The sequence below is a fragment of the Mercenaria mercenaria genome, chromosome 4 (genome assembly GCF_021730395.1).
Source record: "Mercenaria mercenaria strain notata chromosome 4, MADL_Memer_1, whole genome shotgun sequence".
In the NCBI taxonomy this organism is placed as follows: domain Eukaryota; kingdom Metazoa; phylum Mollusca; class Bivalvia; order Venerida; family Veneridae; genus Mercenaria; species Mercenaria mercenaria.
In genome coordinates, this window is record NC_069364.1 from 72,949,629 (window position 1) to 72,961,753 (window position 12,125).

General features: G+C 37.1%; 1 protein-coding gene across 8 annotated transcripts in view; it reads left to right on the top strand.

Moving 5' to 3' along the window:
- Positions 1–11,593: 11,593 nt before the first annotated feature.
- The window catches only part of LOC123552137 (phosphatidylinositol-binding clathrin assembly protein LAP-like), a 48,103-nt gene continuing 47,571 nt past the window's right edge, over positions 11,594–12,125 (top strand). For all 8 annotated transcript variants that reach the window (XM_045341547.2, XM_045341553.2, XM_045341552.2 and 5 more), the window contains exon 1: positions 11,594–11,882. In XM_045341547.2, coding sequence (XP_045197482.2) covers positions 11,744–11,882 — 139 coding nt within the window. In that variant the 5' untranslated portion in view covers positions 11,594–11,743. The remainder of the gene's footprint in view (positions 11,883–12,125) is intronic.

Genomic DNA, 12,125 nt, shown 5'->3' on the forward strand with positions numbered 1-12,125 from the left:
TCCGGAAGGTCAGTGGTTCTACCTGGGTGCCCGCTTGTGATGAAATAATGCACAAAGATCCACCTGTGGTCTTCCTCCACCATCTAAAGCTGGAAAGTTGCTATATGACCTATTAATTGTGTTGATGTGATAATAAACCCCAAGAAGAAAAACTCTGTAGGCAACACACTGTGTTGTTCATTTCTTTTAACATAACAAAATGTTGAAAATCTCAAGTACTGGTAGCAAATGAATGATTATAAAATTGTTTTGTTCTCATTTCTAAACATTTAAGACAGTTAGTTCAGTTAGTTCAGATCCACTTGAGGGAATCTATTGTAACTAAATACAATTATAGATGACAGTGAAAGTGTAGAGCACAAGAACCACAATTCCGTCTTAAAGAATTGTAAGATTATCACTGTTTTGTGCAGTGGTTTTCATTTTTGAGGTGATAAATTTAGTTATTAACTAAATTACTGAAAGTAATGAATTTGTTCAAAACTATCATCTGATTATTTATGATCACTGAGTTCTTAATACAAGTTAGATTTTCTCAAGAAGTTTTTTCAAAGTCTGACTTTTATAAGCCCATTAAATTTTGGAAAAATGAATGTTTTATGAGATGACATGTCCGTCCGCCTGTCTGTCTGTCATATTTTCGTGTCTGCAGCATAACTCTATAACCATTCAAGATATTGACTTTTAACTTTGCACAAATGTAGGTTGCCATGAGGCAATATGCAGAGCATATGAACTAGGTTTGTAGGTCAAAGGTCAAGGTCACAAATGGAGCTCAGAGATCAAATTTGTACTCCATATTCGTGTTCGGAGTGTAACTTAACCAAGATATTGACATCAATCTTTGCATATCGGTAGGTGGTGACAAGAGGATGTGTTCAGTGCCTGATTCAGTTGTGTAGGTCAAGGTCACAGCAAGGTCAAATCTGTTCGTCATATTTATGTCCATTGAGACTTCTGGTCAGAATTATACCAAACTTGGTCTGTAATATCCAGGCATGGACCTCAAGTTTGTTCAAATGGTTCACTTGACCTCTTAGGGGCCTCTAGAGCTTAAAATAGCACAATCTTTAACAGCTTCTCCTCATGAGCCACTTGTTATATTGTCTCGTACTCGTTGTATGGACCTCTCACAATTGTCTTCATATGGTTTTGCTTGGCCCCTTTTAGGAGCCCTCGGATAAAATAAAATAAAAACTTTTAAGCCTTCTCAAGAAACACCAGAATGATCTAGACCATCCTTTAATAGACCTCCCTCAAGTTTATGAAAATGCTTCCATTTAGTCCCATAAGGGGCTGCCAGAGCTAAAAAGGAGAAATAAAAACTTTTCATGTGAACCACAAGATGGACTTTCACCAAACCTGGCCTGTACCCAAATTTAACAGTTGAGATACTCGAGATGGTGATGAAAGGGCAGATGATTAAAGTGGTTTTTAGTATTTTAAAGACAGCAGGTTTGCTAAATTAAATACCTTAAAAATCCACTTAAAATTTTGACAGCTATTCTATAAATTAGTTAATAACTTTCAAATAAGATTTAAGAAGATTGGGTAAAAATAAGACCCTTAAAAGAGATTAAAGGTAAAATTGTTGACTGATGACGACTGACACAGGTATCACAATACATTTCAATATAAAATTTCAATTTATGTTCAGCAAAACATGCTTTAAAAAATATTTTTATATCAGCATTATTTATTTATTTGGGTTTTACAGCGCACCAACACAGTATAGGTTATATAGCGCCAAACAGGAATACAAATGAGATGTGGAACCAAAATTTGTATTCCTGTTTGGCGCTATATAACCTATACTGTGTTGGTGCGCCGTAAAACCCAAATAAATAAATAATGCTGATATAAAAATATTTCTACAAGCATGTTTTGCTGAACATAAATTGAAATTTTATATTGAAATGTATTGTGATACCTGTGTCAGTCGTCGTCAGTCAACAATTTTACCTTTAATCTCTTTTAAGGGTCTTATTTTTAGCTCACCTGTCACAAAGTGACAAGGTGAGCTTTTGTGATCGCGCGGCGTCCGTCGTCCGTCCGTCCGTGCGTGCGTGCGTGCGTGCGTCCGTCCGTCCGTAAACTTTTGCTTGTGACCACTCTAGAGGTCACATTTTTCATGGGATCTTTATGAAAATTGGTCAGAATGTTCACCTTGATGATATCTAGGTCAAGTTCGAAACTGGGTCACATGCCGTCAAAAACTAGGTCAGTAGGTCTAAAAATAGAAAAACCTTGTGACCTCTCTAGAGGCCATATATTTCACAAGATCTTCATGAAAATTGGTCAGGATGTTCACCTTGATGATATCTAGGTCAAGTTCGAAACTGGGTCACGTGGGGTCAAAAACTAGGTCAGTAGGTCTCAAAATAGAAAAACCTTGTGACCTCTCTAGAGGCCATATTTTTCATTAGATCTTCATGAATATTGGTCAGAATGTTCACCTTGATGATATCTAGGTCAAGTTCGAAACTGGGTCACGTGCCGTCAAAAACTAGGTCAGTAGGTCTAAAAATAGAAAAACCTTGTGACCTCTCTAGAGACCATATTTTTCATGAGATCTTCATGAATATTGGTCAGAATGTTCACCTTGATAATATCTAGGTCAAGTTCGAAACTGGGTCACGTGGGGTCAAAAACTAGGTCATTAGGTCTAAAAAAAGAAAAACCTTGTGACCTCTCTAGAGGCCATATTTCTCAATGGATCTTCATGAAAATTGGTCAGAATGTTCAGCTTGATGATATCTAGGTCAAGTTCGAAACTGGGTCACGTGGGGGTAAAAACTAGGTCAGTAGATCTAAAAATAGAAAAACCTTGTGACCTCTCTAGAGGCCATATTTTTCATGAGATCTTCATGAATATTGGTCAGAAGGTTCATCTTGATGATATCTAGGTCAAGTTCGATACTGGGTCATGTAGGATCAAAAACTAGGTCAGTAGGTCTAAAAATAGAAAAACCTTGTGACCTCTCTAGAGGCCATATTTCTCAATGGATCTTCATGAAAATTGGTGAGAATGTTCACCTTGATGATATGTAGGTCAAGTTTGAAACTGGGTCACGTGCGGTCAAAAAACTAGGTCAGTAGGTCTAAAAATAGAAAAACCTTGTGACCTCTCTAGAGGCCATATTTTTCAATGGATCTTCATGAAAATTGGTCAGAATGTTTACCTTGATGATATCTAGATCAAGTTCGAAACTGGGTCACGTGGGGTTAAAAACTAGGTCAGTAGATCTAAAAATAGAAAAACCTTGTGACCTCTCTAGAGGCCATATTTTTCATGAGATCTTCATGAATATTGGTCAGAAGGTTCATCTTGATGATATCTAGGTCAGGTTCGAAACTGGGTCACGTGGGGTCAAAAACTAGGTCAGTAGGTCTAAAAATAGAAAAACCTTGTGACCTCTCTAGAGGCCATATTTTTCATGAGATCTTCATGAAAATTGGTGAGACTGTTCAGCTTGATGATATCTAGGTCAGGTTCGTAACTGGGTCATGTGCCGTCAAAAACTAGGTCAGTAGGTCGAAAAATAGAAAAACCTTGTGACCTTTCTAGAGGCCATATTTTTCACGAGATCTTCATGAAAATTGGTGAGAATGTTCACCTTGATGATATCTAGGTCAAGTTTAAAAGTGGGTCACGTGCCTTCAAAAACTAGGTCATTAGGTCAAATAATAGAAAAACCTTGTGACCTCTCTAGAGGCCATATTTTTCAATGGATCTTCATGAAAATTGGTCAGAATTTTTTATCTTGATGATATCTAGGTCACATGTGCTGAAAAACTAGGTCACTTTGTCAAATAATAGAAATAACGACGTCATACTCAGTTCAACACTGGGTCATGTGGGGATAGGTGAGCGATTCAGGACCATCATGGTCCTCTTGTTACCTAATCTTCTTGAAACGTATTCAGAATGTTCCCTTTAGTAAAATCTCAGACAATTTTGAAACTGGGATAAAATATCTAGGTCAAGTCATAGTTACTAAAACTTTGTTAACATTTTAGAGGACTACCGGTAAATCAGTCTGACCTTCATAAAACTTTGTCAGAATATTTGTCTATGAAACCTGGATCAAGTTCAGAACCTGATTTCCACAAGTTCAAAAACTAAATTCTTTGTCAAATCAGTGAAAAGTTTGTTGACACTATTAGCCACATTTTCAACTTGAACATCATAATTTTTGTCAGAACGTTTTTCCCTTTGAAATGTAGGTCGTGTTTAAAACCGGGTTATTTGAGATCTTAAACTACCGTATAGCGGGTTATTTCTGCGGTCAAAATATTCTGCGTTTTGGTCCCAAAAATTGTGAAAGAAAATTGATGCGTGTTTAATTTCTGCGTTCTCACTAAAAAGGAAGTGAAATTTCTGCGTTTTCGATATCAAGGAAGAGGAAGTTCCCCGCATAATCGGACGTCGTGAGAATGATAGCGTATGAAAACAATAAACTAAATTACCGGTAACTGCTGTTAAGTAGCTTTGCTTTTAATGAATACATTTTTTTTTTGTACATTGTAGGATATAATAACATGTGGATTGAACAAATATAAGTCCAACAACAATTGTACACAGTACAACTTCAAACTATGGTATATCGGCATAACGGTTACGCAAATATAAAGGTTACTAAGGTGTAGTTCGGAAGATGTTCATAACTGATAAATAAGAATAAAACAAGTGAAATTCACTATGTTTATTACATTCACAAAAAAAATCAAACAAACAAACCAAAAAATAAAAAGAAACGTTTTCTGAAGGATTAACAGTTATGACCGATTGACCATCACACCTAATTATACCATTATCGGTCATTGTTGGGTGACGACGGCAATTTCAGTTAATTACATGCCATTGTGAACTTCGGATTACCTCGGGTAACATATCGTGAAACAACGTTGATGAAAAAAAAATGCGGACTTTTTTTGCGTTTTAATTTTTCGCTGGATGAATATTCTGCTGGAAATATTTTTGCGATTCTACCGAGAGACCGCAGAAACGCAGAAATATTTCCCCGTAGAAAAAACCCGCTATACGGTAGGTCACTAGGTCAAATAATAGAAAAATCTTGTAAACACTCTAGAGCCTACTTCTTGTAACTGATCTTCATAAAATTTTATTTGGCTGTGTGAAATCTATGAAAGTCTGACCTGTATTCATAATAGCACAAGTAGAAAATTCTTGAGTTTTAACAAAGTTTATCTTTGATTTGACTTTGTGACCTTTTTAACCTATGGTGTGACCTTTTTAACCTATGGCAATCCAGTATTGAAAAATTTACCCAAATTTCATAAAGACTAATACTGTAAAATCATTTAATTTGTGGGCGGGAAATTTCATGGTTTTGGTCAAAACGACAATTTCTTGGGGATATGAATTTGTGGATTTCAGCTTTTGAAGATGAATGAATGGGCATGTTATTGTTCGTTGGGATTAAATTTCATGGATCGACAAAACCACGAAAATTAGTCCCCCACGAATATTAATGATTTCACAGTACCCCAACCAGGTTTCATGTAAATTAAGTAAAAAATGTCTCTGGAGTGCAAACAACATTGTTATCATTATTTGACATAGTGACCTAGTTTCTGAACTCAGATCATCCAATCGAAATGAGTATAGATTTGTTAAAAACAAACATCCTGATCTGATTTCATATTAATCCAGTATTAGATGTGGCCTCTAGAGTAAAGATTAGTTTTTTCTTTCACCAAATGACATTTTTTTACACTAGATAACAATATTTTCAAATTTGGCCCAGGTTTTATGAAGATATACATTCTAAATAGGTTTCTTGAAGATCAGATTGATAATATGTTTTTTTTTAGCTCACCTGAGCCAAAGGTCAAAGGCTCAGGGTGAGCTATTGTAATCACTCACCGTCCGGTGTCTGTCCGTAAACTTTTACTTTAAACGACATCTCCTCATAAACCGCTGGGCCAATTTCATCCAAACTTCACAGGAATGTTCCTTGGGTGAAGCTCTACAAAAAATATTCAAAGAACAATGAATTCCATGCAGAACTCTGGTTGCCATGGCAACCGAAAGGAAAAACTTTAAAAATCTTCTTCTCAAAAACCAGAAGCCTAGAGCTTAGATATTTGGTGTGAAGCATTCCCTAGTGGACCTCTACCAAGTTTGTTCAAATCAACACCGAGGGGTCATATGATTTTACATAGGAAAATCTTAAAAAATCTTGTTCTCAAAAACCAGAAGCCCTAGAGCTTAGATATTTGATATGTAGCATTGCCTAGTGGATCTCTACTAAAATTGTTCAAATCATGACCCCGGGGTCAAAATTGACCCCGCCCCAGGAGTCACTTGATTTTACATAGATTTCTATAGGAAAATCTTCAAAATTTTTTAAAAAGAGGGTCATGATGACCCTGGATCGCTCACCAGAGTTATATGAGCTACATGTTTCAAATGTCAAACTGATGATTTTTAGATTTTTTTTGGAAGATTTTCCTATGTACAATCAAGTAACCCCTGGGGTGGGGCCAATTTTACCCTGAGAGTCATGATTTGAACAAAGCAGTCTACTAGGCAATGTTACATATGAAATATATAAGATCTAGGCCTTCTGGTTTATTTTTAGCAAATTTATGAAGATTTCCCTATGTACAATCAAGTAACCCCTAGGGCTGGGTCAATTTGACCCTGGGGGGGGGGGGGTCAAGATTTGAACAAATTTTGTAGAGGTCCCCTAGGCAATGCTTCATGTCAAATATCTAAGCTCTAGGCCTTCTGTTGTGTTTTTTTAGAAAATTTTGAAGATTTTTCTATGTACAATCAAGTAACCCCATGGGGCGGGGTCAATTTGACCCTGGGGGTCATGATTTGAATAAATTTTGTAGAAGTCTACTAGGAAATGCCACATGTCAAATATCTAAGATCTAGGCCTTCTGGTTTATTTTTAGAAAATTTTTGAAGATTTTCCTATGTAAAATCAAGTGACCCCTAGGGCAGGTCAATTTTGACCCCGGGGTTCATGATTTGAACAAATTTTGTAGGTGTCCACTAGGCAATGCTAAATTTGAAATATCTACGCTCTAGGCCTTCTGGTTTATTTTTAGAAAACTTTTGAAGATTTTCCTATGTAAAATCAAGTGACCCCTGGGGCGGGGTCAAAACGGGGGTCATGATTTGAACAAATTTTGTAGAGGTCTACTAGGCAATGCTACATGTCAAATATCTAAGCTCTAGGCCTTCTGGTTTATTTTTAGAAAATTTTGAAGATTTTTCTTTGTACAATCAAGAAACCCCATGGGGCCGTGTCAATTTTGACCTTGGGGGTCATGATTTGAATAAATTTTGTACAAATCTACTAGGCAATGCTACATGTCAAATATCTAAGATCTAGGCCTTCTGGTTTATTTTTAGAAAAATTTTGAAGATTTTCCTATGTAAAATCAAGTGACCCCTGGGGCGGGGTCAATTTTGACCCCGGGGGTCATGATTTGAACAAATTTTGTAGAGGTCCACTAGGCAATGCTACATGTCAAATATCTAAGCTCTAGGCCTTCTGGTTTATTTTTAGAAAATTTTTGAAGATTTTCCTAGGTAAAATCAAGTGACCCCTGGGGCGGGGACAGTTTTGACCCCGGGGTCATGATTTGAACAACTTTAGTAGAGGTGGACCTCTACAAAATTTATTCAGATCATGAAGGAAACATCCTCACAATACTATCTGCATAATACACTACTAGAATCTGTCACCTCAGCAAATATGTAACCTTGGCGTGGATATCTCAAACAATCTCTTGTGGGATGCCCACATAAATAGGTCTACCAAAAAGACAAATAAATTCTAGGTTTCTTCTGCAGGAATATAAAAGACGACACCAAACCCCTTAAGTCCATGGCATATCAGACGCTCGTCGAACCACAGCTGGAATATAGGTCTGAAGTCTGGTCTCCATACACACAAACCCAAATAGACCAAATAGAAGCAGTCTTAAGACGAGCAGCTCATTGGGCTATGTCCGACTTTGGCCTCACCTCCAGTGTCACTGACATGCTATACAGTCTAAAATGGCACAGGCACAGATGCACTTTAGACTGGATGTTTTGTAAGAGGTTATTAAATTTTATAGATGCAAGGAAGAGCAGGGACCCAAGCACGGATCCCTACGGAACTCGAGTTCAGGGTTTTACCATGTATACCAATCCGAACTCCTCTAATCCAGAAACCTCTCTAAACTGATCGACCGCCTCGGTAGCCTAGTGGTAGAGCGTCCGCTCTGAGTGCGAGAGGTCGTGGGTTCGATCCCCGGCCGCGTCATACCAAAGACGTAAAAAATGGTACTAGCAGCTTCCTCGCTTGACGCTCAGCATTAAGGGGATAGTGCTAGGACTAGTCAGCCCGGTGTCAGTATAATGTGACTGGGTGGGGTATCATGCCACGTGTCTACGGCGTGATATTCCAGTGAGGCAGCACTATAAAGTTGGGCACTGTGCTCACTGCTACAAGTAGACACCGTCGTTTATATGACTGAAAAATTGTTGAAAAAGATGTTAAACCCGAACACACACACTAAACTGATCGAATTATTTGGTCCCTTTTTTCTTATTCATCCTCTGTTGTAAAAATACTTTTGTAATCCGAAACCTCTCTACTCCGAAAACCGAACAGACTTTTGCGATTTTTTTAGCTCACCTATCACATAGTGACAAGGTGAGCTTTTGTGATCACCCTTCGTCCGTCGTCCGTGCGTCAACAATTTCTTGTCTGCACGATAGTGGTTTCATTTATGATTTCATTTTAACCAAACTTGCACACAACTTCTATCACCATAAGATCACTCTCTTGAACTGGCCAGATCCCATTATGGATTCCAGAGTTATGGCCCATGAAAGGGCCAAAATTAGCTATTTTGACATTGTCTGCACAATAGCAGCTTTATTTATGATTTGATTTTTACCAAACTGGCACACAACTTGTATCACCATAAGATCTTGGTTCCTTTCTTGAACTGGCCAGATTCCAATATGGGTTCCAGAGTTATAGCCCCTGAAAAGGCCAAAATTAGCTATTTTGACCTTGTCTGCACAATAGCAGCTTCATTTATGATTTGATTTTAACCAAACTTGCACACAACTTGTATCACCATAAGATCTCAATTCCTTTCTTGAACTAGCCCGATCCCATAATGGGTTCCAGAGTTATGGCCCCTGAAAGGGCCAAAATTAGTTATTTTGACCTTGTCTGCACAATAGCAGCTTCATTTATGATTTGATTTTAACCAGACTTGCACACAACTTGTATCACCACAACATCTTGCTTCCTTTCTTCAACTGTCCAGATTCCTTCATGGGTTCAAGAGTTATGGCCCCGTAAAGGTCCAAAATTGGCTATTTTTGGCTTTTGCAGCCATATAGAGACTTCATTAAATTTTATGGTTTTATTTGATACAAACTTCTAAAATATCTTCAACAACAATAAATCTTGGATTCCAAGACAAATCAGATCCAATCATAGGTTCCAGAGTTATTTTATATCTGATTACATCCCCTGATTTTAATCAAAATGGATTTATATCAGTAAGTACTTACAGGACTTATTTGAAATTTCTTTATTGTTATTAGTTGGACCGAGATGATCAGGGTAGATAACTATGGACTGATTTATGTCAAATTACCTCCCTTTATTTCAAATTAAAATTGTTATATCTCCATAACTAATGAAGTATCATTTATGTCAACAGATTTATTTGGCAGATCCTTCTTTTGTCCACTTACATTTTTTTTTTTTAAATTACTTCCTTTTATGTTACTATAAATAGCTTTTTTTTAGTATTTTGCTTTTTTATTATTGGCCGTAGGGAAAACACGAGACCAGTTTTCTGTGGTACAACATGGATGGTACCTTCAATTTTTAGGTGTATTTTAACATGTCTATACCTTGTAAGATTTTTTTTTTTTTTGGTTAAATTTCTTCCCTTTGTTGTTCCTGTCCTTCGGACTTAGATATTTTTTCTGAGGACCTTCTTGTCCTCAGGTGCAATGATAACAGGTGAGCGATGTAGGGCCATCATGGCCCTCTTGTTTATTTTATTACATTAAAATGTACCCTTCTAATCCGAACCTTAGTCAATGTATCTGATGTTAATCTTGCTTCCTTTTGATATTTTTTGAGTTTGTTTACAGTTTTAACTAATACTCTTTATAAAGGTGTCAACAGCAAAAGGCCCCAACACTGATAATAAAAATCAAGTCAGATTTTTGCTTTGTAGATGCCTGCAATAAGCACAGGTGTGAAATAGGCAATAACGAGTACTTTGTTTGAACAGAAATTAATAAGAATAGACTTATATGCAATAAGTACTGCCAATGTAATAGCTTCTTATTAATCTGTACCTTTCTCACATATTTTTGTGCAGTTTGTTCATTTAAAGCAGCAAATTTATTCACTAAAAGCAGTACTGATTCGGATCATTACAATAACTGGACAAGTTAAATAGCTTCTTTTGGGAATATATTAAGAGTAGGGAAAAGTTGTTTACAAGTGATATTGAGAAAGTAGAATTAACATGAAATTTACATTACACTAAAGCAATCTACATAATATTATTGCTTATAATCAAATCATTCTTTTTTAGTCTGTTCACAAAGGGATGAATCTACACATAATGTTGAACAAAGAGCATAATTTTTGTTCTTAAATAGAAACCTTTCTAATCTGAAAACCCCTACAATCCGAACTTTTTTTCTGGTCCGAGCATGTTTGGATTAGACAGGTTCCACTGTAACTGTTATGCATTTTAAACAGGACTTTCTCATGGCTCACTTTATCAAATGTTTTGCTAAAGTCTAATAGTAACAGACCAACCTGTTGTTTGTTGTACGCTGATTTGACAAGGTCATTCACAAGCATAATTAATTGTGTCACACAGGATCATTTTTCTCGGAAACCATGCTGGAGTTGGTACAGATCTTCGAATGCCAAGGTTTGTAAAATGTTTTGAAATTGATGAGGACACTCACATGCTCCAGGGTTCTGCAAAGTATGCATGTAAGGGATATGGGCCTGTAGTTGGCTTGGTCTGACCTGTCGCCCTTCTTGTAGATGGGGCTTACATATGCATTTTTCCACTGTGAAGGTATAGATCACTCATCAATGGATTTCTGAAAGATAATTTCAAGGATTAGACAGTTCCTTGAAGTGTTTTAAGAATGATGGGCTTGATGAAGACTTGTCTGAGAGTGGAGGTTTGACAGGAGCTTTCTATGCCATTTGCATATACATGGATATTTGGCATTCTTGGGTAGTTTTGACTATCTTCAGGTGGTGAGTTATGTTTTTGATCAGATACATTGTGCAGTAGAAAGTTAAGTTTAGAGGTGATTTTGGGCTGAATACGGACAGGAATTGCTTATGAATTACCATGATGGAACTGTGGGCTTATAAAACGGACCAGTAAAGCCCTTCCAAACAAAGCGAGCAGAACCATGACCAATTCAAATCACAAAATACCAGGTATATGAAATATTGTGACATGCACTTTTTTGTCCTTACCGGCTTTCCATAATCAGCTGTAAAAAAATCAAGGGGATAATAGCAGTTGTCTCCCCTAGTCACGTGATTCATATAATTTTCGTCCTTCGATGCGCCATCTTAGTCGGTGTTTGCAAATCCACCCCTTTCTATCGCGTAATTTTTGGACGAATGTGTAATATTTAGAGGGTCGTTTGACCCTCGGAGTAAAGGACTGAAATAGTGTACATATAATCATGACTTCCAAAATGGGACAGAGTGTTATGGACCGCGTAACGGCGGCCAAACACACCATCGCCGGCCAAGGGTTGGCAAAAACCGTTTGTAAATCAACAACGGAGGAGGTTATGGGGCCGAAAAGAAAACATTTGGATTGTAAGTATTAATTCACGAGGTTCATTTGATAATTTCACATTAATCCGACTGTTGTTCATGTCTTTTAAATTTGTGGTTGTCCTAGTTTTAGACCCTGTCACTCGACTCGTGTCAAAAATAATAGGCCAAACAGGGTGCCTTTTTTCGACCGAGTTGTTTCCCTTGGTGTGCTACAACCACTGGTTTGAACAAATCATTATTTAAATGATTAGCTTTGACAATGTTGGCTGGCCAGAAAAAAAT